This window comes from Periophthalmus magnuspinnatus, chromosome 10, assembly GCF_009829125.3.
Source record: "Periophthalmus magnuspinnatus isolate fPerMag1 chromosome 10, fPerMag1.2.pri, whole genome shotgun sequence".
Classification (NCBI taxonomy): Eukaryota; Metazoa; Chordata; class Actinopteri; order Gobiiformes; family Gobiidae; genus Periophthalmus; species Periophthalmus magnuspinnatus.
Window position 1 is genome coordinate 30,976,677 of NC_047135.1, and position 27,533 is coordinate 31,004,209.

The 27,533-nt window shown below is 39.6% G+C and overlaps 2 protein-coding genes across 2 annotated transcripts in view; both read left to right on the forward strand.

The window, feature by feature from the left end:
- The window catches only part of slit3 (slit homolog 3 (Drosophila)), a 199,544-nt gene that overhangs the window by 123,323 nt on the left and 48,688 nt on the right, over positions 1 to 27,533 (forward strand). The window contains exons 6-8 of the mRNA XM_033974025.2: positions 5,515 to 5,586; positions 23,820 to 23,891; positions 26,785 to 26,948. Coding sequence (XP_033829916.1) covers positions 5,515 to 5,586; positions 23,820 to 23,891; positions 26,785 to 26,948 — 308 coding nt within the window. The remainder of the gene's footprint in view (positions 1 to 5,514; positions 5,587 to 23,819; positions 23,892 to 26,784; positions 26,949 to 27,533) is intronic.
- Positions 1 to 27,533, forward strand: part of ttc9c (tetratricopeptide repeat domain 9C) — a 162,441-nt gene that overhangs the window by 55,546 nt on the left and 79,362 nt on the right. The gene's annotated exons all lie outside the window — the stretch shown is intronic.

The following is a 27,533-nucleotide window of genomic DNA, read 5'->3' on the forward strand; positions in this document are numbered from 1 at the left end:
CCCGTGGATTTCCTGATTCTCTACCCCTTCTCCCCAGTCTCCTCCATCGCTCCATCCTTCCCTCCATTAGACAAGGTGACTCCTGCAGTAAAAGGCTCACCCTCCATTATAGCAGCCGGTGAAAAAAGCCTTCATGACATTCTGTCCCAAGTGGACACAGCATTGATTTTCTCATATGTCTCCGTGCCTGCCTCACCCTGCCCCAATCCCTTCAACTCTCCGGTACGCCCCAAAACCTCCACTCCTCCCTAACCAGTATCAGAGCAAAAGGTTATTTGATCATAGTTTTTCATCTTTACTGTGGCTTTTTACTAACTCTAAACAAAACTGTCTTCAAAGTAAGAGTTAATGGTTATAAAAATGTTAACTAAAATGTATATCATATGCACAATCTGTCTTCATTTTTTGTTTTTACATTGTTGAAGTTTGGTTTGGAGAGGAGAGCAATATTTGTCATGTCAAATCAGACGTGCATCCCTAAAATCTAGTGCTGCTACAGTAATAATTAATACTTTATAATTATTTGGTCATTTTGATTGCAGGATATATGCATTAATTACTTTTAGATGATACGTGTAAAGGTTATTTTTCCATTTTTACTTTTTTACATAAGTGCCATATAATAATAGCTAGACTTACTATGGTGAACAATTTTGGTGAATGTTCTAAACGACGCCAAGACCAGGTATAAATCTAAATCTATTGACCTGTAGCATATACCTCAGAATACCTTCAGTGCCTTGTGGATGCAGTTCCCATCTGCACATACACACACCTGCTTGCACATGGATCGCTATCAGATTGAATGCTTTCCTCAATCTGCCAAGAAGCTGGCACATACAATTACCGGAGCTCTATGCTAACCTAAGTCGACAGTTCTGCCATACATCTCTGCGTGTCTGCTCGTGTGTACCCCAGAGCCCCCTCTATACATTTTGCTGACTTCTGCTCCTGTCGGCTACTCCAAACCACCCTGTCTGTCAATTACACAGGGCGGAGGTGAATGTACTGTGACAATACGCGGATCACAGTTCAAACTCCTCATAGTTCTTTGTATCTTTGTCAAATCGCATGTTATCTCATTGAAGGCAATCTCGTGTCATTGGCTGCTACATAATGTAATCTGTTCATGTCTTGTCTGGTCATGTCACATCTTGAGAATCAGGCATTATGCTAATAGCACCTGTACCTCCAACAGCACACCTCTGCATCGCGCTCGCCGCTATCAAAAGTGTCACTTTATAAACATAGTAATGAAGAAACCTGTAACATGAAATTGTGTTTTGCCATTTTTTTTATATTGGTGTCAAACAGGGCTACGGATTATAGCAGAGTTAGTGTAGAGATAGTAGAGATAGGGGACAGAAATTAACCTATATGGGGGTTTTTCATGGCTGATGCCGATACCGATTGCCTATATTTTTGGGCGATATGTAGTGCTGATTTTGATCATTTTCCCCAAATTATGTCATTTAAATTTACTACAAACTCCCTCAACCCCATTTTTATCACAAACCTAAACCTTAGAGAGCTATAGTCATGTTTTGTGCAGCTCTCTTTGTACTAAAGTGTAAATATAAAGTGCTGTGTGTATTTTTTAGGTAGCAGATTGACCAAAACAAATATCAGCTGGAGATTTAAGGCCAATAGCCAGTACACTAAAATCGTCCAACCAATATATCGATCTATCTCGCTTATTTTTCTTTAATTTATATTTTTCCCTTTTTTGTTTCTTATAATCTATCTTAAAATATCTAATAAATTGCTTCTAATGTGCATTTTGTCACCAGAGAACTATAGATGCCCTACATTGGGTCAAATTTGCCACACCTTACTTCAAATCAATTCACCTTTTTTCATTTTGCGTCGTCATATTATCCCTTAGTCCACAGTCTGTCTCACTCACCTGCTTTATTTTATTGTGCTAAAAGTTCATTTTTCCCCTCCTGTGTCCAGCCAAGCTCAACATCCCCATTGTTGCTTTAGGTGTTTGTATAAAAATGTGTGTTGAGCAAATGCAATATGTGTGATTTGTACCAATATTACAAGTGTGTATCAAGTTCCAGGGAATGAAATGGAATCCACCCCATGGCTTTTACCTCTTCAGCGCCCTCCTTACCTTCATTGTCTCCTCTTCCTCATAAAACGCCCCCATGCTTCACGCTCGCCTACCCACAATGCAGTGCAGCCTGGACCGTTTGTTTGAGTTATGGCCGCCGCGCCTTAGAGAGAGGTGAGAACATTGTGTCGTCTGAGCCACACCGTTGTGCTGCAAATGTCCACACAACCAGGTTTTATGCACAACTCCAGCATCGGACAGGTGAAGGCAGGTTTACGTCCCACTGAGAGGCAACAGGGAAAACTAGAAATGCATGTTTTATTTGACATGTCTGAAAATGAGGTGAGCTTGAATGACATTTATTTTCACCAAGTGTTCCTTCAGTAGACAGAAGAGGAAAAATGGAAATACGTGAGGTTTTTGAAAGACACTACCTAGATTTATAGATAGTGTGTCTTAAAACTGCCGTCAACCAATATTCTGAATGCGTTTGAAAGCTTAGAGATCCTGGTTAAATTATTATGTCCTTGTGTATTTAGTGAATATGTGAGACATTCATGTTTCACTGGTACACACAGTATATATTGATACCAGATATTTGTAGACATAATAAAAATGCAATACCTAATTTACCTGATGTAAGACCTTTAAGTGAAAATGCTTTATTTTTTGTTTTACAATATGAATGATGCAAAATAGAATATTATTTCATTTCCACATAGACCACTTTTCAAAAATCTGTTTTAATTAGTGGCTAATTTGGTCTCAAACATGCATTTTATAGAGTTTTAAATGGTCTTTGCATAATCGGTAACAATGCAGAATATGCCAGTTCCATTTATTCTTCATTATGTATTCAGCCTTTTTACCACAAGGCCTCTCTGACAAACGAATTTGATTACTACATCTGAATATTTAAGCTGTTTGAACTCATTTCCAGCAGTTAAAGAATCATTTATTGAAGTATAGTGGATACAAACAGAGCCAGTGCGTTCGTCTTGTCCCTTCATTAATTCCTCAGTCAGTGGTGGATGCCCACTAATGGACTGGTACACAGCCACACACGGTCCTATTGTGTGTGCGCTCAGCTCCAGATGGCAGCGCACACAAGCATTGATTCACTCTGCCAACAGACCCTATGATAGACAGGATTAAACTAACTCACTAATTATAAAGAAGATTTCATTTGGGAGTCCTCTTTTATCTGCCGGACCAACACTCGGACCGTAGACCATGGACAGCGGTGCGGTCTATAGCCATACCAGTCATGTCTTTGCTAATCAGCTTGTTGGTGAACAGAGCTGTCAGAGGAGCCAATCACAGCTCACCTGATACATTCATTTACTGTGGAGGAGCCTCAAGATGGAGAACATGATCGCCAATACCAATTCACCACTTACTTCCAATTGAGCTAAATGACAAATGTGAGTTTTCTCAGGGGAACTCATACCCTTGAAAACTATCAGACAAAACTCCATAAAGTCAGGACAAAAGAGCTTAAAACACTTCCAATCAGCTAATTTTCCACATAAAAGTTTAAGACAAGTAAGCAACTCCAAATTGCGCTTCAATCTGTGATACTTCTAACTATGGTTGTACACATTCTTATGCACACGATACAGAGAAGGATGCCTTATAATAACCTAAAGACGGGGCCTGTATAACCACGTGTTGGTACGATCCTGGGCTTGTATTTTGAATCATTTCACAGATGCTTGGAACAACAGCTCCGTCAGACGTTACCGTTCACTTTAGTACGACTTTAATGATCATTGGTTCATCTTTACAAGTCACGCTCAATTAATCAAGTGCAACATGGACAGCTAGTAAACAAGTTATACTGCCCTTAACTCAAATATATTGCATTGCATCAAAGAAGATCAAAACATCTCATCAGTCTTCCTCAGCCTTTACAAGCCCAAAAATAATGATGTTTCCAAGTGGAGATGGCCTCCGGGAATGAAATTGTTATTTACTATCTCAGAATGAAAGCATGCCAATCTGTAAGCACATGCAGCTGGTCAGTAACAGGTAAGAATGCTTGAAGAATGTACAAATCTTGTAGAGCTGGCATGCAAAAGTCTTGTTTGAGAAATCATAAATGAACTATTTCCTTATCTCAGTTTCTCTTTTAAATGTCTGTACACAAGAGATGTTTTCCTATACAAAAATTATAAATGTTGTGTTCTCAACATGAATGAGTATCCTTTTATCCAGTCACAAAGTCCTATCCTATAATTTTATATAAAACCAAAACTTCATATATATTAAAAACCTAAGCTGATATGTGCCTGGATGTGAGGGGAGTCCAAAAGTGAAAGTGAATCTGAGACAAGAGAGCAACAGTGTGAAGGGAGAAATGGATTATAAATGGGCAGATGTTAGGAACATGAAAAATGGGTCTGAAACAAAGAGGAGGAACCAAAGACAAGGAGGCAAGGAAGGAAGGATTAGGACAGTGGGGAGACAGATGAGATGGAATAGGACACAGATTATTCTGGAGCGGTCTGCTTTTGTCCACCACTGTCTGTGAGGAGACGCTAACTGGACACACAGGACCTTTATGATGTGTGTGCGCTGCACCTGTCTCTGTGTGTGCAGCGGCCTAAATGCCACTCCCGCATCTCAACGTGGTTAACTTGTGCCCTTTGTGGAGCTCTGTGTGCAATCTGTCCACTGGGACGAGATGAAGAGTGGCACAGGAGGACTTGAGGTTTGGGGTTGTTGGGTTCATCAGCCGATGGAGGGATGGGATCGGCCCAGCAAATTAAAGTAAAAGCTCAGGATGGATGTGACAGGAGTGCGGGTGCATGTGGGAGCCCAGCAAGGGAACGAGGGAGAGGAGGAAGGAGAGGAAGGAGAGGAAGGTAGGAGACGGGAAGAGCGTCGTGACTGGAGGCTTGATTTACGGAGGCTTTCCTTTTAATGAAATTGTTTCAGTGACAGAGCCGGTAAAAGGCCCTTAATGGATTGGCTGGCCTAATGTAATGAAATTACTCCCTCTTTCACTACAGAGAGAGGGGGAAAAAAGAATAAAACCAGAGGACATAGGAAGGGGGAGGAGAGGAGGAGAAAATGCAATTAATATTTACAGAAGAGACAAGCGGGGTGGGCTGCTGCTGTGTGCGCTCTGAGCTGGCCAGTGCTGGCTGGGCATGCGGCAGGGGAGCGAGGTGATAGGCTGAAGCAGGAGCACTTGAGCTCAGCTCTCCACACTGCCCTCTCCCCCATCCTATCCTCGGGCAGCCACTCAGGTGAGATCAGCCTTAGCCACTTAGCTTGTGGAGCTAAAGGTTCCCCCAGTGTGAGAGTAGAAGTGAGGAGTCCCATACCTGCTCAGCCGGCTGCCTCTCTCATTCACAGTGCAGTCTTACAGTTAGTCCCTCCCCTGAGCGCCTCCGCGGACCTGACTATCTCTCTCTTCTCTCGTTTGTGTGTCTGTGTGTGCGCTGCAGGCAACTGGACAGCAACCACATCAGCTGCATTGAAGATGGAGCTTTCCGAGCGCTGCGCGATCTGGAGATTCTGTAAGTAAAGAAGGCTCCTCTCTCTCCTCCTCTGTTTCATGTGTCTCTTGTTGCGTCTCCGATCCAGGACTGTCCTGGGCTTTTCCTTCTCTCCTCTGACCTTACTTTTTATTCTTTACTACGTTTTATTCGTACTTCTTCCTCCTGTGTTGCTCATGTTTTTTGTAAATGCTATTCAAAAAAGTTAAGTGCTTTCATTTTATAATGTCATTTTCATGCATATAGTCTCACAGTGTGTTGTAGATCATGATAGTGGTTGTATGAAGTAGCGTTTCGAATCACTGAATGTGTTGTCCTTGGCATTAAAGGTACTGATTCAGAGACAATCAGAAAAGTGTGGTAGGCGTGTGAGCCCCCTGCTGAGCACTGCGTGTGTGTGAAGCTCCACATGTGCACACAGGAGCACACAGGTCTGAGCTCCAGCCTCTCGTTTGTCACACAGTTCTATTGGAGCCGCTGCTGCTGCTCTCACTTGTTGTGTATGCTGCCGGCGCAGCGTCTGGCACATGTGGATTAATGTGTCCGCGGGGGACACTTCCTGTTGCACAGAAACACTGGCACTCTGCAGCACCTGACAAAAGTACTCCGGAGCATCTATTATCAGGCTGCAAAAGCTGCACTCATTTTTCACTCTATGTTGCTAAGAGATGGAATGTGAGCGATGTTCATCATGATATACTAAAGATGACAGAAGAGAATCTATAAAAATGTCTAATCCTGCTTTACAATATTGTGTAACAGTAGAAATTGTTCCATGTTGCCACTGGCACAGTGCCCCAGGCTCTCTCTGAAGGCTTATAGGTTATTGTTCAGTTACAAAGAGGAGACTTGTTTTTACTCTGTTGCAAAGGAAGAATAAACTGTTAATGGTTTGCTTTGTGAGAAAAACTGGTATGACAGTTAAAATGATTTTAGCCACACTATGGTCATTACAAATGTTGTAAACAAAGATTTGTTTTAACTACATTTTCAACAAACATGAATATGGATGACATAATACAGTACGAGTTGAATCTCCACAGTGTACAGTATGTTAATGGGAATCCCATTGGCACATGGCTGGTGCAGTGGAGCCCTGTTTAATGTGTCCACATGAATGATTAAAGAGCAGAGAATCCTGGAGAAAAGGCATCAGCACAGGGCTGTGAACATTACAGAGAATATCTAATTCTACAACAGCCACACAATCACCTCACAATACGTGTTTCAGGGTATCCTATGGTATGAGGCATTATTGTGTATGCCTGCAGTTATATTCATTTAACTTCAAAAGACCATTTACAATCAGCCTTTCTTTCTTTTCACCTTCCAATTCCTTTTGGCAAACTTGGCTTTTCTATTCCCTTGCCTTGCTTTCACTCAGTGCACAATAGAAGTGATAGGGGGCAGATAGCGGGGGATCAGCGGTGCGAGATACAACATATTAGCAATTCATAAGAGTCTGACAGCTGAGTGCTTGGCCCGATTTACAATTCACTGTAAATACGGAGCCATTCCCATTCACGCAGACAGTGACAGCACACAGTATATCCAGTGGAGATGACGTTTTAATAAAGCCAGGTGTGTGAGTGTGTGTGTGAGAGAGAGAGAGAGAGGCCATTCTGCCGCTCAGCTCATCTTCATTTGGAGTATCTTACACACACACACACACATTAAGATGGAGGCAGCCCCATCTGTTCATTTCGGGGGTTGATTTCGTGACCGCGTTACCAAACGGGACAATACAGTGAGTCCTGGTCACATGACTGCACCAGCAGGTAGCAGTGTGGCCATATGTGGACAGGGGAGAACTGGCTTCTTTAATGTGACCTTGAAAGTTTGGCTCTTTCACTGAAGAACATTTGGTAAAGTGAAATGTTTCTGTGTTTTAAGCACTCCACCAGACTATTTATATGAAAACATTGGTTGGGAGAAAGAAACAAGTACTAAAAGCATTAAGCAACACAAAACTGACTTGAACTCAAAATTCTGAATGTAAAGTTGTCTGGCACAAATCATGGGTGAAATAATAATTTGTTTGTCATGGTTAGTTGATTCATTTTCAATCTAATCCTTGCATTTATATTAGTTTCAATTCACTTTTTATTTAAATTTATTTTAAACATCTGCTTAATAGACAAAAGGGAGACAAGGACTTTTAGAAGGTCATCATAAAGTGGTCTGATTCTATTTCATCATAGTTTTTGTCAAAATGAAAAGATGTATTAAATTATTCATGCACAGTATTCCCTATAACATGTCCCATTGTCCAGACAGTAGAGTGTCATCTTTGGCATCCCAACAGCCTCTGCACCCCTGTGGAATTGGTGAGTGTGTTTGTGTGTGTGTGTGTGTATCATGCTAATTGAAAGTAGTGCGGCGCTCCGTGTGTGCCACTAATGAATCTCCACATTAATGAATCTAGTCATTTTTAATTAGCTACTGTTTGGTGCTAGGCTAGGCTTTATCTGAGCTGGTTAATGCGTTTGGTGGGAGCGGCACAGGAGAGGAAGAACCATCTGAATATCGGGCCACAGAGTTCGTTTTCATAAATGATTGGTGTGACAATGATTTGTGTTTGTTAGTTGTATTAATTGTATTTTGTTTCTATCATAACGAGAAGTGACAGAATATTTCCTATTTAATTGTTTGTCTTGTCATATAGACTTACTTTAGCATTGTGTCATTTTACAGCTGTCAACGGCGCCTAAAATTAAGAAGAAAAAATCTGGGTTAAATTCTACCTTTATAGAGAGATTAAGACTGAGCTATATGGTTTTTTTTTAGCGAAATCATGTTAAACTCTTGCAAATACCCTGAAAAACATGCATTCTTACTGGAAGTGGTCTTGCTTCTCCACAGATCTCACCTGTAATTTGGCCTGGTGGCATCACTTACTTTCCTCCAAATGGTTAAAATACTGTGGAACATTTAAGGAAAAGCAATAGCATCTCTATGGAAACAAGCAAAAAGTTACACAGTCTACCTTTAAGTATATTTTGTGTATTATTTTTTAACTGTTTGTCTTGAAAAAAGGATGTCATTTCTATATTATTACTCTAATCAATCTGACTTTGTAATCCAGCATTTTTCCAGGAGTGGTTCAATTGATCGCAGAACAATGTCCAGATGACCACCGTTTAAACCGGCTCTACGTTAATCAATGATCCCAGAATCATCCATTCACGAGTCTGCGAAACACTGGACCATTTTTGTCTTTTCCTTCATAGTCATCGCATTCATTCTCACACCAATTCAAGCTCGGAGTCTTTAAAGATACCAGATGAACAACTTAAAAGTCCTCTTCGTTCGCTTTGATACTGCTCCCCTCCCGTGCGTCCCCTGATAGTCCCTCTCTCTCTCCCCTCTCCTTTTCATCTGTACCACGATGAAAGTAGCATAACGCCATTGTAAAAGTGCACCACCTCTTACTATGATTTATTTAGAGCTGAAATGCCTCACACTTACTATCCGTTCAAAGTGGAGCGACACGAGGCAGATGTGGTGGGTGGTGGTTTGTCGGCAAAATGGGGAGAGAAAGACAGATTGTTAAAAAAAACAAAACTGCAGATTTCCTCGATATTATTTATTTATCTGTAGCTAGAGCCAAGGAGAAGCAAACGATACATAGCATAAGGCAGGGTTCAGTGAAAAAACATTGAAATGACAAGAAAGACATGTAAAGATAAAGGTGTAAGGATAAAAGAAACTATGATGTGATGGTAGAAAAAGTGCAGTGATAGAAAATGGATTGAACAGATCAGAGTGGGGAGAGCAGGGAGGCATTAATTATTGATGGAACAAATGTCTCCCTGACTGACTCAATTTGAAGCTCAGTTGTTTCCAGACCGCCTCAGCTGTAAGACAGAGAGACATGGGGGTAGGAACCCTCAGAAAGTCATTGTGTAGTGGTCTGTTCAGTCATATTAATATACACACGAGTGACTTTGTAGGCTACTTTATATTTGCTTTTTTTTTTAATCGTTGTAATAGTTTTGCTGGGAAAATTTAACTCAGTGGAAAGTAAAGTAAGTCATGAGTGAATTAGAGTCAGAATTCATCAGAGAATTCATCATATTTTTTCTAGAGATGGGTAATTATTGATAATATTATGAATACCGTTTTGAATATGAGGTGTATCGTTGATAATAAACAAAACAAAAAAGTGAATGCTGCAAAAAGAGCTGATTGGAAATGGAACCCACTAATGTTGTAAATTTCCAAACGAGGATATAAACTTATATTTCTGTCGTTTTGAGGGGAATTTTACTTTCTTTTCGCATACTTCTGATAAGTAAACGCATTTTAGCACAATTTAGCTTATCAAGATATTCCCAAAAAATGGAGATACAGATTTTTGTCAAGAATGTCGATCCCTAATTTATTTGTTTCTAAGCAATTAGACCCAAATCAATTCAACTTCTTAATGCGTGTTCAAGAAATGCTCTTAAAATTCGTAGTTACCAGGGCATTTCGCCTCATAACCTTCCATCCATCATTTTCCTTCTGCTTATCTGAGGCCCGGATTCCCTCACCCCAGGCACTTCCTCCAGCTCCTCCGGTGAGACCCTAAGGCGTTCCCAGTCCATCCAAGAGACATAGCACCTCCAGTGTGTCCTGGGTCTTCCTCAGTTTAAGATCCCTGATACATTTTTGCACTCACCCAATTCATAAAAGCACATGAAAGTATCTCAGAGTAAGTCATTTTCAAATGTGCAGACTTGCTTCCAAACACTGATCACTAATCTAACCACTGTGATCAACCATAACACTTTTAATTCAATGAAATGACAAGAATGTGACCACACAAGACTCAAAACAACTTTTAATCCTGACCACAGATATGCAGCCGTAAGCATACTTTCTCATGTAAAATGCAAACAGACTGTTGAGATGGCCTTATCATTTTCATCATTAAACACCTATCAGACTCAATTAAGGCTGCACAATAATCCTAAACAAGTAATTCTGCTAATGGAGGGAGCGATTGAAGTGTGAGTGTGAGCCTCCAAGTGCTCATTGTAACACTAAACAAAAAGATTAGTTCTAATTAAGCGACAAGCCCAGACTTCACAAAGCCTTATAAGCGCAATTTGTCACCAACAACTGGAATTAAAATGTTCAAATCAAACAAAGGACACTGATTTGGTTTATACAAAGTTTGTTTTTTGACAGAGCTGAAGTTAGTTTGTCCAGTATTGAGAAGCAAATCAAAAAGATAAATTGCTTATTTTAATTTTTGCAAGTTGAAATAATCTAATAATGCAAAGAACAATGAACTTTGAACTCTCAGTTGCACATGGCATCTGTAGTGTCATTGCAACGTGGAACAAATGCCTTGATTGTTGCAGAATACGCCTGCTTTTTTAATGGTGGGTTTGATATTTATATAGAACTGGGTGTAACCTGATCGACAACTGCTTAGAATGACATTTCCATTTTAAATACAACTTAAATTTGATGTTGCTTTTTGTGTTCAAACTTAGTAAGTGTTGTTCACATGGGGCCAGTGGAAATGTAAATACTGATTTTTTTAAAAGTGTTTTTATATTTGGTGGACGATGCCTTTTGTTTGGGTCCTCAGTATTTCTTCTCTGTGTAATCACGTCAGGCAGATGGACGGCATTCCTCCTGCACAGTGTGGTGACAGTGTGTGTACTCGTGAGGGCTCATTTAGGCCTCAGTGATGGAGAGCAACGCACAATCATCCTCTGCTGTATTTCCATGTTTGACTTTACGCATGTGATGAGATGTAGTTATGGTCAGTTACTCCTGCCTTACACTTGGCTCAGAATCTGGAGATCAAATCGGGTGATGTCCTTAAAGTACCTTACTTAACAGTATCTAGATTAAGTCGTTTGAACATGGTAATTCTGCTTTCAAGGTTACAAGTCCCAAAAGAAAAACAGTGTTAGAGAATCAGACAGCTCCATCTCCAGCTTTCACGTCCTAAAATGCTTAACTGGTCGCTAGGAGCCATACACAACAAATCTGTACATCATGTCTTCTTTTTTTCTTGCCCACAGGCTTTATTGGAGAGGACACTCATAGCGTGAAATGGGGAAAGAGAGGTTAGAGACATTTGGCAAATGGGTGAGGTCAGCTAAAAGTCAGATCGAAAGGAATAAATCATTCAGTCTCCCTTTAACAGTAGGATTTTCCTGTTAACTCCCTCTGACTAGCCTAAAATAAATCATCTTTGGATTCTTAAAAAAATGGTTTGACTAGAAATGACCATAAACAAAAACCCACTGAAGCCATTTTAAATTCCTTTTCACATCTACTGAACCATGCCCTCACATTATAACAGTTTCTAAAATCTGCTCTTCTCACTAATGTCCCCTGATTGAATTCCTGTTAGATATTGCCCCCTTGTCTTTTGTTCTATGGCACTCATTTGTGACCAGGAACAAATCTGGCAAATCACAAGGGCACACCAATCACGGCTAATGCCCTCCAGCATCTCAATCAATAACACATAATCTATATTAAAACACTTACCAAATCACTAACAGCCGATTTGGGATTCGTCCGCTACCTCTCTGCATGTCTTCGAATGAGTTAATCCAGTCAGCGCCGGTCTGCCAGGCCACATCACGCTAAATGATGGATCCCCATGTGATGATGAATGGTAATTTAGATTTAACATAACTGGACTAACGAGCGCGCTAATGACTGCAAAGCTAGCCTGGACAGCTCCGGCTCGATGGGCCCGCCGCCTCGCATCCAAATGAGCTGGGGAAAGGACACCCTCGCAAAACACGGACAAGTGGCCTAATAAATGCGGGCAAACACAATCATGAAATCATAACTAGTTTGGAACAGGTCTGAGCACACCCACAGTCAGGGCCTTGTGTGTTAGGTGCTCCACTAATGACTTCACAAGTACTAGAGAATATGAAGCTGATTAATAGATAATTATTCAAAGGGTCGTTTTCAAAGAGGTGATTTAGATGCAGTTTTCACTCATGGCCTCAAAGACAATTTTTTTTCCATCCAGCCCTCCGCCCCTTCACAGAGGAGATTAATAAAAATAGAGGATGAGTGCTTCATCATTTGGTGTATAAATAGGTATAATCACTTTCAGTTTTCTCTCTCACCAAATTTGCATCACATTATCCAGTATATACACACTTACTTGAGTTTTAGGTTTAAGTTAGGTAAGGTTAGGTTATTTAGAAACTGTTTACAATAAAAATACTGTACTGAATTTCAGAGTTTCAAACCACTTATTTAGTTATATATGCAAAAAAGTAGGTCATTGTGCATTCATTGACTGATCTTGTGCCTATAACCCATGTAGATAAGGGGCACCAGTCAAGTCAAATGCATTAAAAGGGCGATTTATAATTATTATTTTTGTTTATATCCAAATATATTAAGTTAGTACAGATCCAGATTTAAGCAGAGCATCTTATCTTGTTCCTGGTAGCGCGACTTGTGGCTATAGTAATTGGACATTACCATTATAGATTTTTACTTGTATGTTGTGTGCTAGCTCAATACAATCGGTACCATCAGCAATCAGATAACACAGCACCACAAATTGCCAATATGTGTTCATCCAATCTTTTAATTTAAATGGATGCTCAATTCCACCTGTAAACACCAAAAAGAAATTGGCTATATGTTATGAATCAATTCTCGTAGAGGGCTCCAGGAGGGGTCCAGCAGGTGGGCTCTTGAATATCGTACCTTTCTGCTGATGGGACACAAAATAGTCTCACACTGGGGGGAGCGAGGATGAATTGAGTTTGAAAGATAGCGCGAGTCAATGAAAAGCAGGTCAGATGTCACAGCCACGGCGGCCGTCTGAATTGAAATGAATTGCATTTCTGGAAAAAAAAAAAAAAACAGTCTCGAGGATGAAAACGAAGGGTGTGACCTGGGGAGACAGATGGAGAAAAGTATGACAGAAAAGTAGCATTACGGTGACGCGGCTGTAGAGACATGAGAGACACGTGCACGCTCACAAGTGCACGTGGAGGAGCACTCTAAAGAGCAGAGGAACAGCTGCATATTTTATGAGTGCTTTCTGAGGAGGGTGTGCCACAGGGAGACATGAGAGGTGGAGAGAGAGAGAAAGTGTGTGGGTGTGTGTGTATGTGTGTGGGGGTGTGTGTGTGTGTGCTTGTGCTTGCATGCATGCGTGTGTGTGTGTGTGTGGTGCCGGCCAAACCAGTCACTGTCATAATTCATAAGGGAAGACAGACAGTTGCTCAGTGCACTGGAGAGAGCTGCAAGGTGACTTTGCCTCTGCCTTAACCCTCTCTCACACACATTTGGCAACAATTTTCCCTCATTGTTCTGGCATTTCTTACAATTTGTGTAGCTATATTGTCTCATACATTAATATAAACTTGTCTAGTATCCAGTCTTTGGATTGCGTTGATCGAAACCCACTATACATATTTTGAAATTCTCCTCTGTTGTTTTAAATTTTTGGTTGCTTCATGGTAATTATATGTTTTATGCATTTACTTATCCTACATCAATTTTATAAAATGTTTGAATAACAAATTTTATTTTTACATTTTCACACTAGCTTTTAACTTCTTAATCACAATCAATACTTCACTAATTATTGTTCAGCGTTCAAATCGAGAGCGAAACAGCAGAAATATATTGAGGCAGTGAGTCTAAACCTTGTAAGGTGTATTTTCGCCTGCTGAGCTGTTGACTTCTCAGACTTTCTCCTTCAAACTTCATTCCAAAGCATATTCAATACTGAGACAGACTTACAGACGTTCAAAGGTTATACAAAGTTGACAATAGTTGGGGAAAAAGTAGCACGATTCGTTTTTGGACAATATTCTACTGTATCTGCATTGAGGGAAAGTAACTAATATTTCACTTGAGCATTTTGAACAGAATTTTTTGTATTCGTTTTTTTTTTTTTTTTCATTTTTTCACCCTTATTTAAAAAACGTAGCTCCAAACTTTTTGAAGAGAAAGTTTTGTTTTAAAGTCTTGGTTGTGTAAAGAGTGAAGAGTAGCATGTGTTACTTGTAGCATGTGGGAGATCAGATAGGTCAGAACAGTCCAGAACAGTGAAGATTTGTGATTTTGGTTTGGCTACGCTCTGTAGTCCGCATCCTGGCAACAAGCTGTACTCTGGCTCCGGCGTAGAGGCAGGTATGTGGGAACAACCCGGAGAGCACGGGGGGTCAGAGAGGGTCAGTATGAGGAGAAGGCATGTTGAAATGTACTGAGAGACAACATGGGCTGTCGAAAGTGAAGTGAAGAGTAGTACTGGTGAAGTGAACAGGTCATGTAAGTGCTGAAGGTAAGGCCTGTTTAAATAGAGGTCCAACTTTTGACTGCTGTTTCGAAGCGGCTATGCAGAGGACTGTGGGATATTTAATTTGGCAGACATGTTCAATAGGTCATCATTACATATTTACACATAAATGTACTTGAAGTAATTAAGCACAAGTGTTCATAGATACTAGTTAAACGGATCTTTGTTGTTTTTATGGTTTTATGCGGGGTGACATTCATCATATTAGAAGCATTATGGCCCCCTACTGTGTTGAAGTATAAATCAGAGTTATTGAATACACCACTGTTAAATTAAATAAACTAAATTCTATTCCTCAAGCCAGATTCATTTAGAAATATAAGTAATGTTTTCTGCTTAACAACTGAATAAATGAATAACTGACAGATTTTTCTTTTTAAATTGTATTTAAAACCACATGATAAAAAGGAATGTTTAATTCAAGTTGACAATGTGCGTGCAAGTCAAACAATTGAATGACAAAAAGAGATTTGTGTCTGTCTGCAGGCAGTTGCACAAAACGACCTAACTGCTCAAATTAAACCATCCAAAGCTTTTTATTAATGCTTCTGAGACCTGAGAGCAGCCTGCGTGGGTACAAATCAGAGAACTGGTACACACAACAATCTCCTCACTCCACTGGACAAGAGGACAGGAACAGGCGGAGCTACAGGGGGAAATGAGGTGAATGGAGTCACCGAGAGCCAGTGAGTGAGGCAATCTGAAACCTCATTTGTTCTCATTTAGGCCAAATTGTTTCATCAGTAAATTTTTCTGCTCAGCCTGGCCTCTGTGCTTCTATATTAAACATGCTTTAGAGAAAAGAGACACACGGACCAGTGCCAAACCACAGAGAAGTGTCCAACGATGATGGCCCTCTGTCTGTGTTTACTTAGTGTCAGCTAATTTGATTAAGATCAACATCATCATTGTGGTTATGGAGGCAGCTTGTGTAATGTCACGATATTACTTTCACCACTTCAAAGGCGTTCAAAGATACCTTGACTTTGCATCTGGTTAAAATTTGTGCCAAGTATTTTAACAAACTTTTGGCTTTTGTTCTCGAGGCAATGGAAGAAGTACCCACTGGCCTGATGAAGAGAAATGCACTCATTATTAGAGTTAATTATAGCAAGTGCAGAGAAACATCTTTTTTCCAAATCCAATTATTAGCCAAGAAGTAATATTCACTTGCCAACACTTAATTTAGTAAATGATCCTATGATCTTATTGATAGGTGAGGATCAAGGTACTGCTTTTAAGAATATTCAGTGTACCAGTACTTACAATCAAAGTAGTTCAGTACATTGCCAAATCTTTTCTAATGATGTATTGCATTATATATATTTGGCTCTATATTATTGCTTGTCCCAGGGTCTGGTCAGGGAATACCTTAGCTTGTAATTATCTCAACCCTTAGTGCTTTTTTTTGCCCTGCTTGTAAACAGTCAAGTTTTCCCAGGGCGGTTTCCAACGGCAACACTGTGGAAATGTCCATTTTCTTGCGGATGAGGGACTTTGGTTGCTCAAACAACCAAAGTTTATTAAAGTCGCCTCCTCTCGCACATACATCCACTCACACACTTTTTCCAATGTAGTGACAAAAGAGGACAAACAAAATGCACCGATGTTTTTTGGTGGTGACGTAGTGTGTTAGCTCGGTGAAAAAGGCAGCGAAAGCCTGTGGGAAAGTTCAAATATGAGACGATAGAAAGGCTAAAAGTCCATTCACCTCGGCCTCTCACTGCTCTATAAAGGTCTGTGGAGCTTAGTGCTTCAGTCAACAAGGTCAGGAATCACTTCAGCTCTGAAATCAGCCAATTAAAAGAGCACAGTGACAAGCCAAGGACACTGGTCTGTCTGTGAGACTGCTCCTCGCTAACCTGAAAATGTCTGTGCAACTTAACTATGATCTCATTATGAAGTAAGTTACACAGTGCATGCGGCAAAAAGTTATTAAGCACACTGCACTGAGAGCGTGACATCCAAGGTAATCCCATCCCCATCCAATATATACTGCCATTGTGTCCTTGAGCATGACATGCCATCGCGGATCCTTTAAGTTTTAGTGGTAGTTATCAATCTGCGAGCTTGCCCATGTAAAAAAATAACTGCTTTAACTTTTTTAACTGTTATGTAACTATTATTTTCAGGTGATTTTGCTTTGACTTGCAATTAATTAAAAGTGCAATGTGCTTTTTCCTCAGCAAGTTCTAGCAAACCAAAAACGTGAAAAATTGGATCTTTAATCATTTAATCACTTGCATTTGAATGAGTATTTCTGAAGGCCACAAAGGAACCCCTATACTTTATACAGCCCACTGCATTGTGCCACTATCTGCTGACAGTCTACTACCTGGATCACTGCCTCTCAGTCCTGACTCAGCCACGTACAACCTCCACCCCCTTCCCACACCCACATCCATGCATCTTTTACATATGTACAGCCAAATCCAGCGCAGTCTTCTAAATGATACTATCAGACTGATTATCTAGACGGGATTGTTGGCTTTCAGAGACCCCCATCAACAGCAGAGAATGAAGGTGCGAAGGGTTAAACCAATGCTGTGATTGAAGCGTTGGAGTGCTCATAGCTGCGCACTTGCCTCCTCTTCAGGAAATAATGAGGCCTTAGGGAAGATACCAAGGGCCCTTCACTCAACTCAAAGACTCTTTTAGGCTTTTCATTGTTGCCCCCTTTTCACTGTCTGTGTGGGAAAGAATTCAGAGGCTAAAATTTCTCTTCTAACTTGAACGGCAAGGAGCAAAATGTGGAAAATGCTGGCCTTTTTAAACTATCCTTTCTTCTTTGTTCAATTTGAAATTTGAAGATTTTAAATGGAAAGTCACATGTTACAAGACAATATACTTTTTGTGCCGGTCCCAAACTATAATAAAGAGGATTTGTTACATGTTGTAAATGTGAAAATAGCCTTTAAAGATACACCAGAGGATCTGCTTGTCTTTTAATAAACCTTAAGATCTTAATGCTTTTCCTGGAATGGTCCTCAGTAAACATGATCACAAGAGCAAATTACAGGTCAAATTTGTGGAGAGGCGAGCCCGCAGACTTGTTTAATATATTTTTGAGCCATAAAAACATCTGAATAAGTGCTAGATAGATAGGTTTAATGCAATCCCGTGAAACATTTCAAGCAAAGCAATCATATCTCCATGGAGACAAGCAGGCACTGGTGGTTTTCAAATACTAGAATGGGATGATGTTGTACTCCCAGATGAGGGACAAGAGCCACTTTCCCCTCTTAGTTACATTGCACTTTGCCATGAAATATCTAGATTAATGCTCAAATGTTGAACCTGATCATTTCTATCTATGCTCACTGTATTACAACAGAAATCTGCATTTTAACAGTTTATTATCTGCTTCCCATGTGTGAAAAAAACTATAAAATAAATAAATAAAAATAAAATAATACTAAAAAAATACAATAATAATAATAATAATAATAATAATAATAATAATAATAATAATAATAATAATAATAATAATAATAATAATAATAATAATAATAATAATAATAATAATAATAATAATAATAATAATAATGTGACTTCATCTTAAACCCAGCAATAGTAAACCCACCACCAGAAAAGTTAAATGCAAACAAAATACTTAATTCCTGTAATAACTCAAAGGGGTCCCCAGTTTATCTACACAAACGCTTTGAATAACAATGAGCTTTTTTCTCTCGTGCACTTCAAAATCACATCAACTGTAAACACCATAACCACCACCAACATTCACTCAATTTATTTTCCAGCAAATAACATTTCACATGAATCTTTCCGATCGATATATTTCAATCATTTCAGTGGAATTTCAATTTGCTTCCTGAAAAGATTCAATTTAGAAAACATGCATGTCACTTCAGCTTAACCTGACAGCCTTATTAACCACAGGCTTTTGCGCGGACTATTTCAAACATGTTCCACTACAGTATATAAAAGCAATCAAGCACAATATTATGATTAGTGACAGGTTAGTGGTTGGGTCTTATACGGTTTCAGTCTGATATTGGAAAATGGGATATGGGAATTTTAAAGGGAATTACACACAGTTCATGACAACAGGGAAAGAGGAGTTATCCTTTGTTGGTGGTAGATTGTAAAACATGCATTCATTCTTTAATCTATTTTTGAGTTTGCATTAACTTGACACCACAGTACACTGTTATTTCAAAGAGCAGAAATTGGCATCATCATGAAAAGTACATTAGCTCAAGATGACAAGATGGTATATACAAGTGTAAATAGTAGACGGTATTGATGTGTGAATGGTGAGATCTATTTTAACACGTGTGCAGCTGTAAGTGGGGTTATGAAAGTCCCTGGTGCCGTGTTTGGTTGGTGGTTTCATTTCCACAATGGACTATTGATTGGAGAGAGCAGAAAAGGTCTTAGCATGCCGCCAGGACTTCCCTCAGATTGAGACATCACCAGAAGAAAAACTAAGATATAATGAGACAGTTGTAGCACAGACATGGACATGGCAAGATTTAAACACATTTTGACCTATGAAATCCTTTTTTGTAGGTTGAAATATTTCTAAAGTCCTTGTGGTGATTATGAGAGAATAATTACATTGACCCAGAAGTCGATACAGGATGTTATCGCAGTCATAAAGTTACATTGTTTTGTTGTGTTTGAGTGTCTGAGGTAATTCTGTCACTGTATCGATCTGTGTTGGATAAGGCTGATTGAGCATAATAGAGTGTAATATAAAATCACTTTATTTATCTTTATTACCAAGGCACCTAAACACACCCAGGGTATCACTTGAGGCCATTTAAACAATGAGACATACGCCCACCTGTTTGGGTTAATGTTATTATTACTATCTGCATAGCTTTTGACGGGTTTGGTTATAGGACGTTTAGAGAAAACCATCAGATTGAACATTTTTATATTTAACATTTGGCTAGCATAGACTGTACAATCTGGTATTTGTGTTTCAGCTTTTGTTGAAACATAATTGTTGTACTGTAAAAAGGACCATATAGATGTGCCATATGGTGCAAAACCATATACCCGGCATATTCTTGAATGTCACGTGAAAAGGTTAAGTGGCAGAAAATGAATGAAAGTGTTTGGTCCAACTTATTAAACTTGTCTGTAGAAGTAAATGCTCTGGGGTTGTGTGCACGTGTGCGGCCGCATGGTGAAGTGATAAAATCAGTGTGTGTATGAACCGCAGGCACACACACAGATAGCATCTCCCTGTGGGCTCTTCCTAAAGACTCTCCTCCATCACTGACTGCAGAGGCCTTTTTACTGCACCAGGAGGGACCACTGCATTATAGATACACACGTGTGCGGTGCCACGCTGAGTCAGAGCACACGCATGCACGCATACATAGTAATGGGACAAGCTCTGCGGACCAGCAAGCGGTCACTGCAGACCAGTGCAAATTAAACCGAAAGAGGAGAGCTGAATAGGCACTTTGTTGGAACATTATAGGCATGAGAGTATTTGGCCAACCTTTGTTTTGTGCAAGGTAGTGTAATTTTAACAATAAAATGTGACCAGTTGATTTCAGTATGGACAAATCTGAGGGCACCTGTGCAACACATTGTACTATAGCTAACTGAATACTTTAAAGAGCAAGCATGTCTGTGATTTATGGATATCCAAATGTCAGAGAAATAACAAACAACTGAAACAAAAAAATAAGCTTCTACCAAAAAGTATAACGTCATATTGGAAAGTGCTGTGAGTGAGCTAATGATGGTACACAAAGTATTTTCCTGACCATATAACATCAGTGTTGAAACATTTGTAGAAGAGGTTTTGAGAACTTTGCCAATATTCCAGTGTGTTCTTTTACAAAGGAAGTTGATTATAGCGTTAGGGGATGTGTCAGGGCTGCAGCATTACACGGGCTGGGTGCAAAACCAGTGGAAAGAGCTCATTTAAGCTAAATATTTGATGTGAGAGCGTCACATATCAAGATAACTACATGAGACTAGATCTAAGATAGGCAAACACCAGAAATGACAGCCTTCTCTACAACTACTTTTTATATCGAAATGAACTATTTTGAGTTAAGTAAATGGTTAACTTTGGCCTCTTTGCCAAAAAGTACACATTCATTAAAATCACTTCATTTTTAAGTGCACAGGGCAGCGTAAATGAATCCGAGGAGAATGGCTGGAGTACAAAACATAGTTGTGGATTTCTAAAAGTTGCTTGTAGTATTTATCTTGGCCTTGGTGTGTCCAGTCCACGTTTTATTAAAGCAAAGAGACGTGCAGCGAGTTTGAGCAGGAGAGTAACTGACGGAGAAATTGTAGAGGAAAATTATTGTTATTCCACTATTAAATTATAGATTCTGTGCGGAATCGCCTCTGACAGGGCTGGACGGGGCGGCCCTACCGAAGTGTGTGAAACTCAATCTGTTGGACAAGGCCAGGGCCATGGAGGGAACACCAGAGAGGAGAGTCCAAAAACAAGGGAAACAATACAAAGTGTGCTCTATTTTAAGAGCCAGTGTTAGTGAAATCCTTCCAGTAATGAGGATTTGTGGATGTGATGGTGGTGAGTTGTAGGCCAATCAGAGAAACAGACTGAAGCCAAAACTCACAACACAGATTGCTATACACAGGTTTTAGTTTCCTGTTTATAGACAAAGTTCTAGGTAATTTTGACCATTTATAAGATATAGTATTTTGAATTGTTAATTGAATGTGACCTATGAATGTTTAATGGAGTCTGTCAAACATGAGTAAACTTGGATCAAGATATTCTTAAGACAATAGTATATTCGTGTTGACACTTTTGTTTAGGGACCATATCATATAATCGTTACTTTAGTTGTCATTGGTATATTAGTTAGTGGTTATTCGGGTATTAGTTAGTGTTTATAAAGCACTTACTAATATATATTTATATAATAGTTAAGATAATGTCCAGTAACACAAATATGATGCCATAAAACTATAAAACAAACAGTTAATGGCCAAACAGTTGTTAAATACAGTAATACAGTATAAACACTCACAAAGATCTAATTACATCATAATGGTAGTAATGCTGGTTATTCATTAACATGTGGTCCCCAAACTAAAGAGTTGCTGTATTTTCTGTACAATTGTGAGAAAAAACATGATCTAAAACATATAGAGTTTTTTTTAGCCTGCATTAGTCTCCATCCTTCATCTCTCCTTGACCTTGTTATTGTCCGTTCAAACATGTTGTCATTTGAATAACGAGCTGGTCTCTCTTCACTCTACTCGCTCTGTCTTCATTCTTCCGAAAACAATCCGTTGTTGAAATCACAAGGTTTTTGGCTGATGTTAAATAAATACGCTCCATGTTTTATCCATTTAAACTAATGATCCGTGAAAATTGGGCAAAAACATTAGTGTGGTAGTGACTTGTGTTTGTTGGCTTCTGTGATCTGACAGAAAAATGATACTGTGTCAGAAATTTTACACACTCAAGGCTCTTTTATTAATACTTGCCATGCAGTATAAATATTTTCTTCTAAAAATAGCTTGGCAACCAAATATAGTATGTGATTAGTCTCATATCAACACCATTTATAATGGTTTGAACATTTTTGCTGATGGAGGGTCTGTCACTTATCTAACTTTGGCAGGTGATTCTGTTGCTCAAAAATCTCCTTAAAAGCAGGCATTCATACTGTGAGCAGGGACGCCTCTTCACAGATCTGACCTGTGATTCAGCCTGGTGGTGTCCATGGAGTTTAATAAGTTTCATGTTATATTGTGAAATATTCTAAGCAAAGTAATAGCCTCTCTATGGAGACAATCAGGTGGAATACCATCCATCAAAAAAGTTACATAGTGAATCTTTAACCAAAGACTCATGGAATTAAGTCCTCAGTTTAGCTATAGAAAAGTTGGTATCCTAAACACAACTGAATATCGACATATTACGGTAAAATCCACATTCTTCATATAGATTTGAGTCCGCCCACACAAACACATGAGTAAATCACATGATATCTCTGTTGTAAATTTCATGAGCCTGTGTGCAAGTTAGTCTACTGGGATGTTGCAATTCCCTCCTCCTTCTTATATGTTTCTCTATCTTAAGCTTTCCTGACTTGTACTCGTCAGTCAATGCAATCTGACCCCTTGTGCATTGCTTTGGAGGTGTAACTGCATTCTGCATCTCACCTCTCTCTCCCTCTTACTATTGGTGTACATGAAAGTGCTGTGAATCAATAAGCATTGTGTTTCTTCAGCGTGGGTATGATTGTGCTTTAGTTGTAATGACAGTCTGCCTTGTTCTTCATTCCACTTGGGGTCGATACTACATATGATACACAGGAGTAGTTTATGAGAGGCCTAATAGCTAGAGACAGTGGCGACCCGCGCGTGAGCTGGAGATGTAAGGAGTTGTCTATAGTGTGCGCCCACGTGGGGCTGTGCATCAATAAATAATGAGTTAAAACTGTCGGTGATGAGCAGTGCACTGAAGTTTCCCTGCAGAGGAGCTCAAAATGCACTGAGAGCAAGCACTTTGAACAGATGCTCTACCTGAATGAAGTTCTACAGATAGATTACTATAGAAAATTGTTTGAACTGTGAAAGATCTATGGACAAACAGCTTATGAAGAAATATTAGCTGCTGTTTGACGCTGAAGAGAGATAAGATTGTTATTAGTAAATACAGCTTCTTTCTTTATTGGAAAAATAGTTCACGTGATTTCATGACATGGATATCTAATTAAACTGTTGAATAATTTATGTATGATTTCAGTATGGAACTTTTTCATGTGTTTGATTTTAAAATAACAGAAAACTACAACATGCTACCATTGTGCCATTTTTACTCTGTTCTCTTCCACACCTTTAATTGACCATGTTCTTAACAATATAGCATTTATACATTTTAGGCAGTTTTATAGGACACTGTTCACTTGATTTAAAGTCACCATTTATAACCAGTGTTGTTTTTAATGAGTTTTTGTCTGTCTTTCCACAGCACTCTCAACAACAACAACATCAGCCTCATCCCTCTGTCCAGCTTCAACCACATGCCCAAGCTGCGGACCCTGTGAGTATCCCCCACCCCCCGCCACGCCACCACAACCTCCTCTCAGCCCTCATCCACTGTGTCTGAACGCTCTGCTGCCTCTCAAATGCCACTGTCCCACACTGCCTGCCCCTCACACCAGCACTGCGTGTAATCTCTTAATCGCACCATTATGAAAGAGCCACTCTGGCATTGTCTCATGACTGCTAACAATCATGCGGCCCTTATTCCCATATACACATAGCCACATGCGGAGAGATGGATGCACAGATGAGGCTATGCATGTTACCACACACACGCATATAGGCTCTTAGCATGAGTAATACTAACCTCGGTAATGCCACAAAAAAGCCCTGGTGAGACTGCACAGCTCAGCCTGCTTTAACTCATTAGAAAACCTTTTCTACTGATGTCAGCACATTACACAGATACAAACACTTGTGGGCTAGGATGACCCTGCTCCCAATCATCAAGTTCCATTAATAGAAAAGATTGTCTTCACTCTTTATTTTGGTTGAGAATCGGTCGGACCGTTGCCAAGGTGATGGAACAACACCACTAGGAATATGTTTTAATGATCCACTGGGAGCATGCAGCGGGTGCGTTCCTTCTGACCACATAGACTTGACTTGTGCCAGACCATCTGCATTTCGGGGTTTCCTCACCACATCACCGGATTGTACTAGTGTGGTCATACACCCCCACGCACTGCTTTAGAGCTGGGGTCTTCTATGTGTTCGCAAACACATGGGAAAGCCAGTTTATGAGATTTTTTTTAACAATAATGGCCATAGGAAGCTAGTCAAAGGGCAATGTCTGTGATACTTCCTGCTTGTGCTGCGACTAGGATGGTTTTTCCAATTGGATTCAGGCGGCACTTCTAGCAGACAGTTGCCAGCAGATTGAAAGCAGAGTTACCAATATCCAATATCTTTTAATCAGGGGCTCTTGTCTGCTGCTGTTTTCTGTCAACACTGACTGAGATTCTCCTGTGATTTCTCCCCTTTGTACTTACTGTTTCTATGGTTTCCCCTATAAAATATTCCTCTTTTGTCCTATTTTTCAATTCTTGTGTTTTTTATCTCTAGCATCTTATATTGTATTTTTTCATATCTGTGTTTACTATTTTCAATATTGTTTCCTTTTTGCCTGCTGGCGTCTGTAGCTCTATGAAGTTACTGTGAAAAGTACTAAAACAGTTTCATTTCTATATTAAAATAGCTTTGTAAAGTTTCCTTAAGTTGATTTCTTAATCGAAACAAGGGCCTAGCCTTTACAAATACATGCATATATATATATATTTCATCGCCAAATTTTATGATTACATCTTGATTGTATCGTGACAAGGGCAAATTAATAATGCTATTGGCTAAAATCTAATCAGTGACTCACAAAGCCCTTACTGCCTCAAATAAATGAATATGATGGATTCTCATGGTAAATTAGTTGCATCGCTTCACCTGTACATGTTTTTGTTGTGTGAGAGAAAGCACAAAGTTCCTTGAGAAAAGTGATGTGGATGAGGATTTCACCTATGGAGAGTTTACAGATAGCCTGAGGATTGAACCAGTTTGCTGAAATGTAATCTCTAACCACGACACACTCCTGTTCCAAATATAGTCCACTGTATTTTTGCAATCCCATTTCCTCTAACCAGAAATCATATTACCGTTTTTTTGTCTTTCATTCAAAAGCATACAAAAATGAGATTATGCCTCCTGCTGTGTGGATGAAAGCTGTCCTCATGGTCCCCCTCAGGCCTCGCCACAAGCCACTGTCATTCACCATAACATTATATGCTCCAAGTCACCTGCAACAACAAACAAATGGACTCACTCTAGTGCACATACACTAGCTGTGCCTGTAGACCCCCTGTCTGCACCATTCTCCCCTGGGTTTTAATCCTACTTGTCAGTAATTAAAGCTGAGCCGAGGGTGGGCTGGGATGTGGCTATCTCCAGGCGGGGCCTTGACTATAAACTGGATTTATAATGGGAGAGCGGTATTAAAACTCACTGCCCCCGCTGCTAGCATCAATGAGCCCATCTCAGTTCCATAACAGGATTTGTCCTCTGCTTTATTACAAAGGGAGGCCTGTCTTCTGAAAGGGTAGATATCCCGGCTGGCATATAATACGCTGACAACACATTCTGCTGTTGGTTGCCCCCTCTCTCTCTCTTCTTCGCTCGGTTTTGGACGTGGCATTCTGGGGCTCTTAAAGTGGTCCAATCCACCTGATGCTTCGGAAATTGATGAGTCCATTTAATAGGGTCACAAAGGGGAAATGTCGTATTGTGAGTAAACGTGTCACATCCTAAATGAAATACTAAATACTTTATAACTCTCCATTTGTCAGTAAATAAAACATCCACACAAATGCCAGACTGTACATAGCATATATATACTATACAATACCATAAGGCTAGTCCAACAATAGTAACAATATAATCACAAAAAAATAATTTCAGGACACAGTATCTAAGAAAGTAGTGGCCATTCCCTTTAGAGAGAATTATAATCAGTTCCCAATTAGTTCAGTAGATAGTAGTCAGAAAAGGTATTATAATAGATATTTAAAGCATTGCAATCTATATTTGGTTATTTCCTATTTATATGGACATTTGTAGGTGTTTAGCAACAAGTGTCAAATGCAGTTGTAAAATGTTTTCTGTACCTTGCAGTATTTCTTGACCTTCTCTCGGTCTGTCCTCTGTGTCTGTTCTTTGTGTGAATGGGCAGTGTTTCCTCTCATATTGTGACAGACCCCAGGGAAGCACCAAGGAAATTGCAGTGTGTACCTTCTCTTGCTAGGGGCAGATCTCTAATATGTGTACACAGACAAACTGTTACATCCATAGAGATCATTCAAGTAGTTTAACATAAGTCATATATTCCATTCTTTATGTTCTTCTAGGCGACTGCACTCCAACAATCTCCACTGTGACTGTCACCTCTCCTGGCTCTCTGATTGGCTACGAGCCAGGAGAGGGCTGGCCCCCTTCACACAGTGCATGTCCCCCGCCCACATGAGAGGCCTGAATGTCCCGGACGTCCAGAAGAAGGATTTCGTCTGCAATGGTGAGCTCACGAGATGGCACTCACAATTGTATTTAATGTTCACGTTAAACTACATTTCCAGGCAGTTCTATGGGCTGTTATTATCACAGGAAGTCATGATGTCATGCCTTCAAGTTATGGTTATAATAAAACAGTCTGACTTGGCTCTCATAACATTTATTCAAACAATGCTCATAAAATAGTCTTTCAGTTTTAGCTTGAAAGGATATGTATAAAGATTTTCTGGTTTCCAAGGTTACCAGAAAAAGTAGGTTATAGTTGTGTAAAAAATGAATTAGAAGCACTAGAAGCTGATATATGACCTTTATCAATGCGCTGTTCAAATTTTGCAATGACTTTGACTGAAATTCTTCATTCAAGTTTACTATATATTTGGAGATATTTAGTATTATATTATCTGAGCATCAAGGCCCATGTACAGTATCTTCATAGTGAAACTCATTACAGCTAAGTATGTAGTTATGTCTGGTGTGAGCACTTCTGTTCTGAATGTAAAAAAAAAATATTACATACTTTCTTTACGTGATCTAACCTGTAATTTGAATCCCAATGAATCATTTTATGCTTGGTCCATTCATGTCTTTT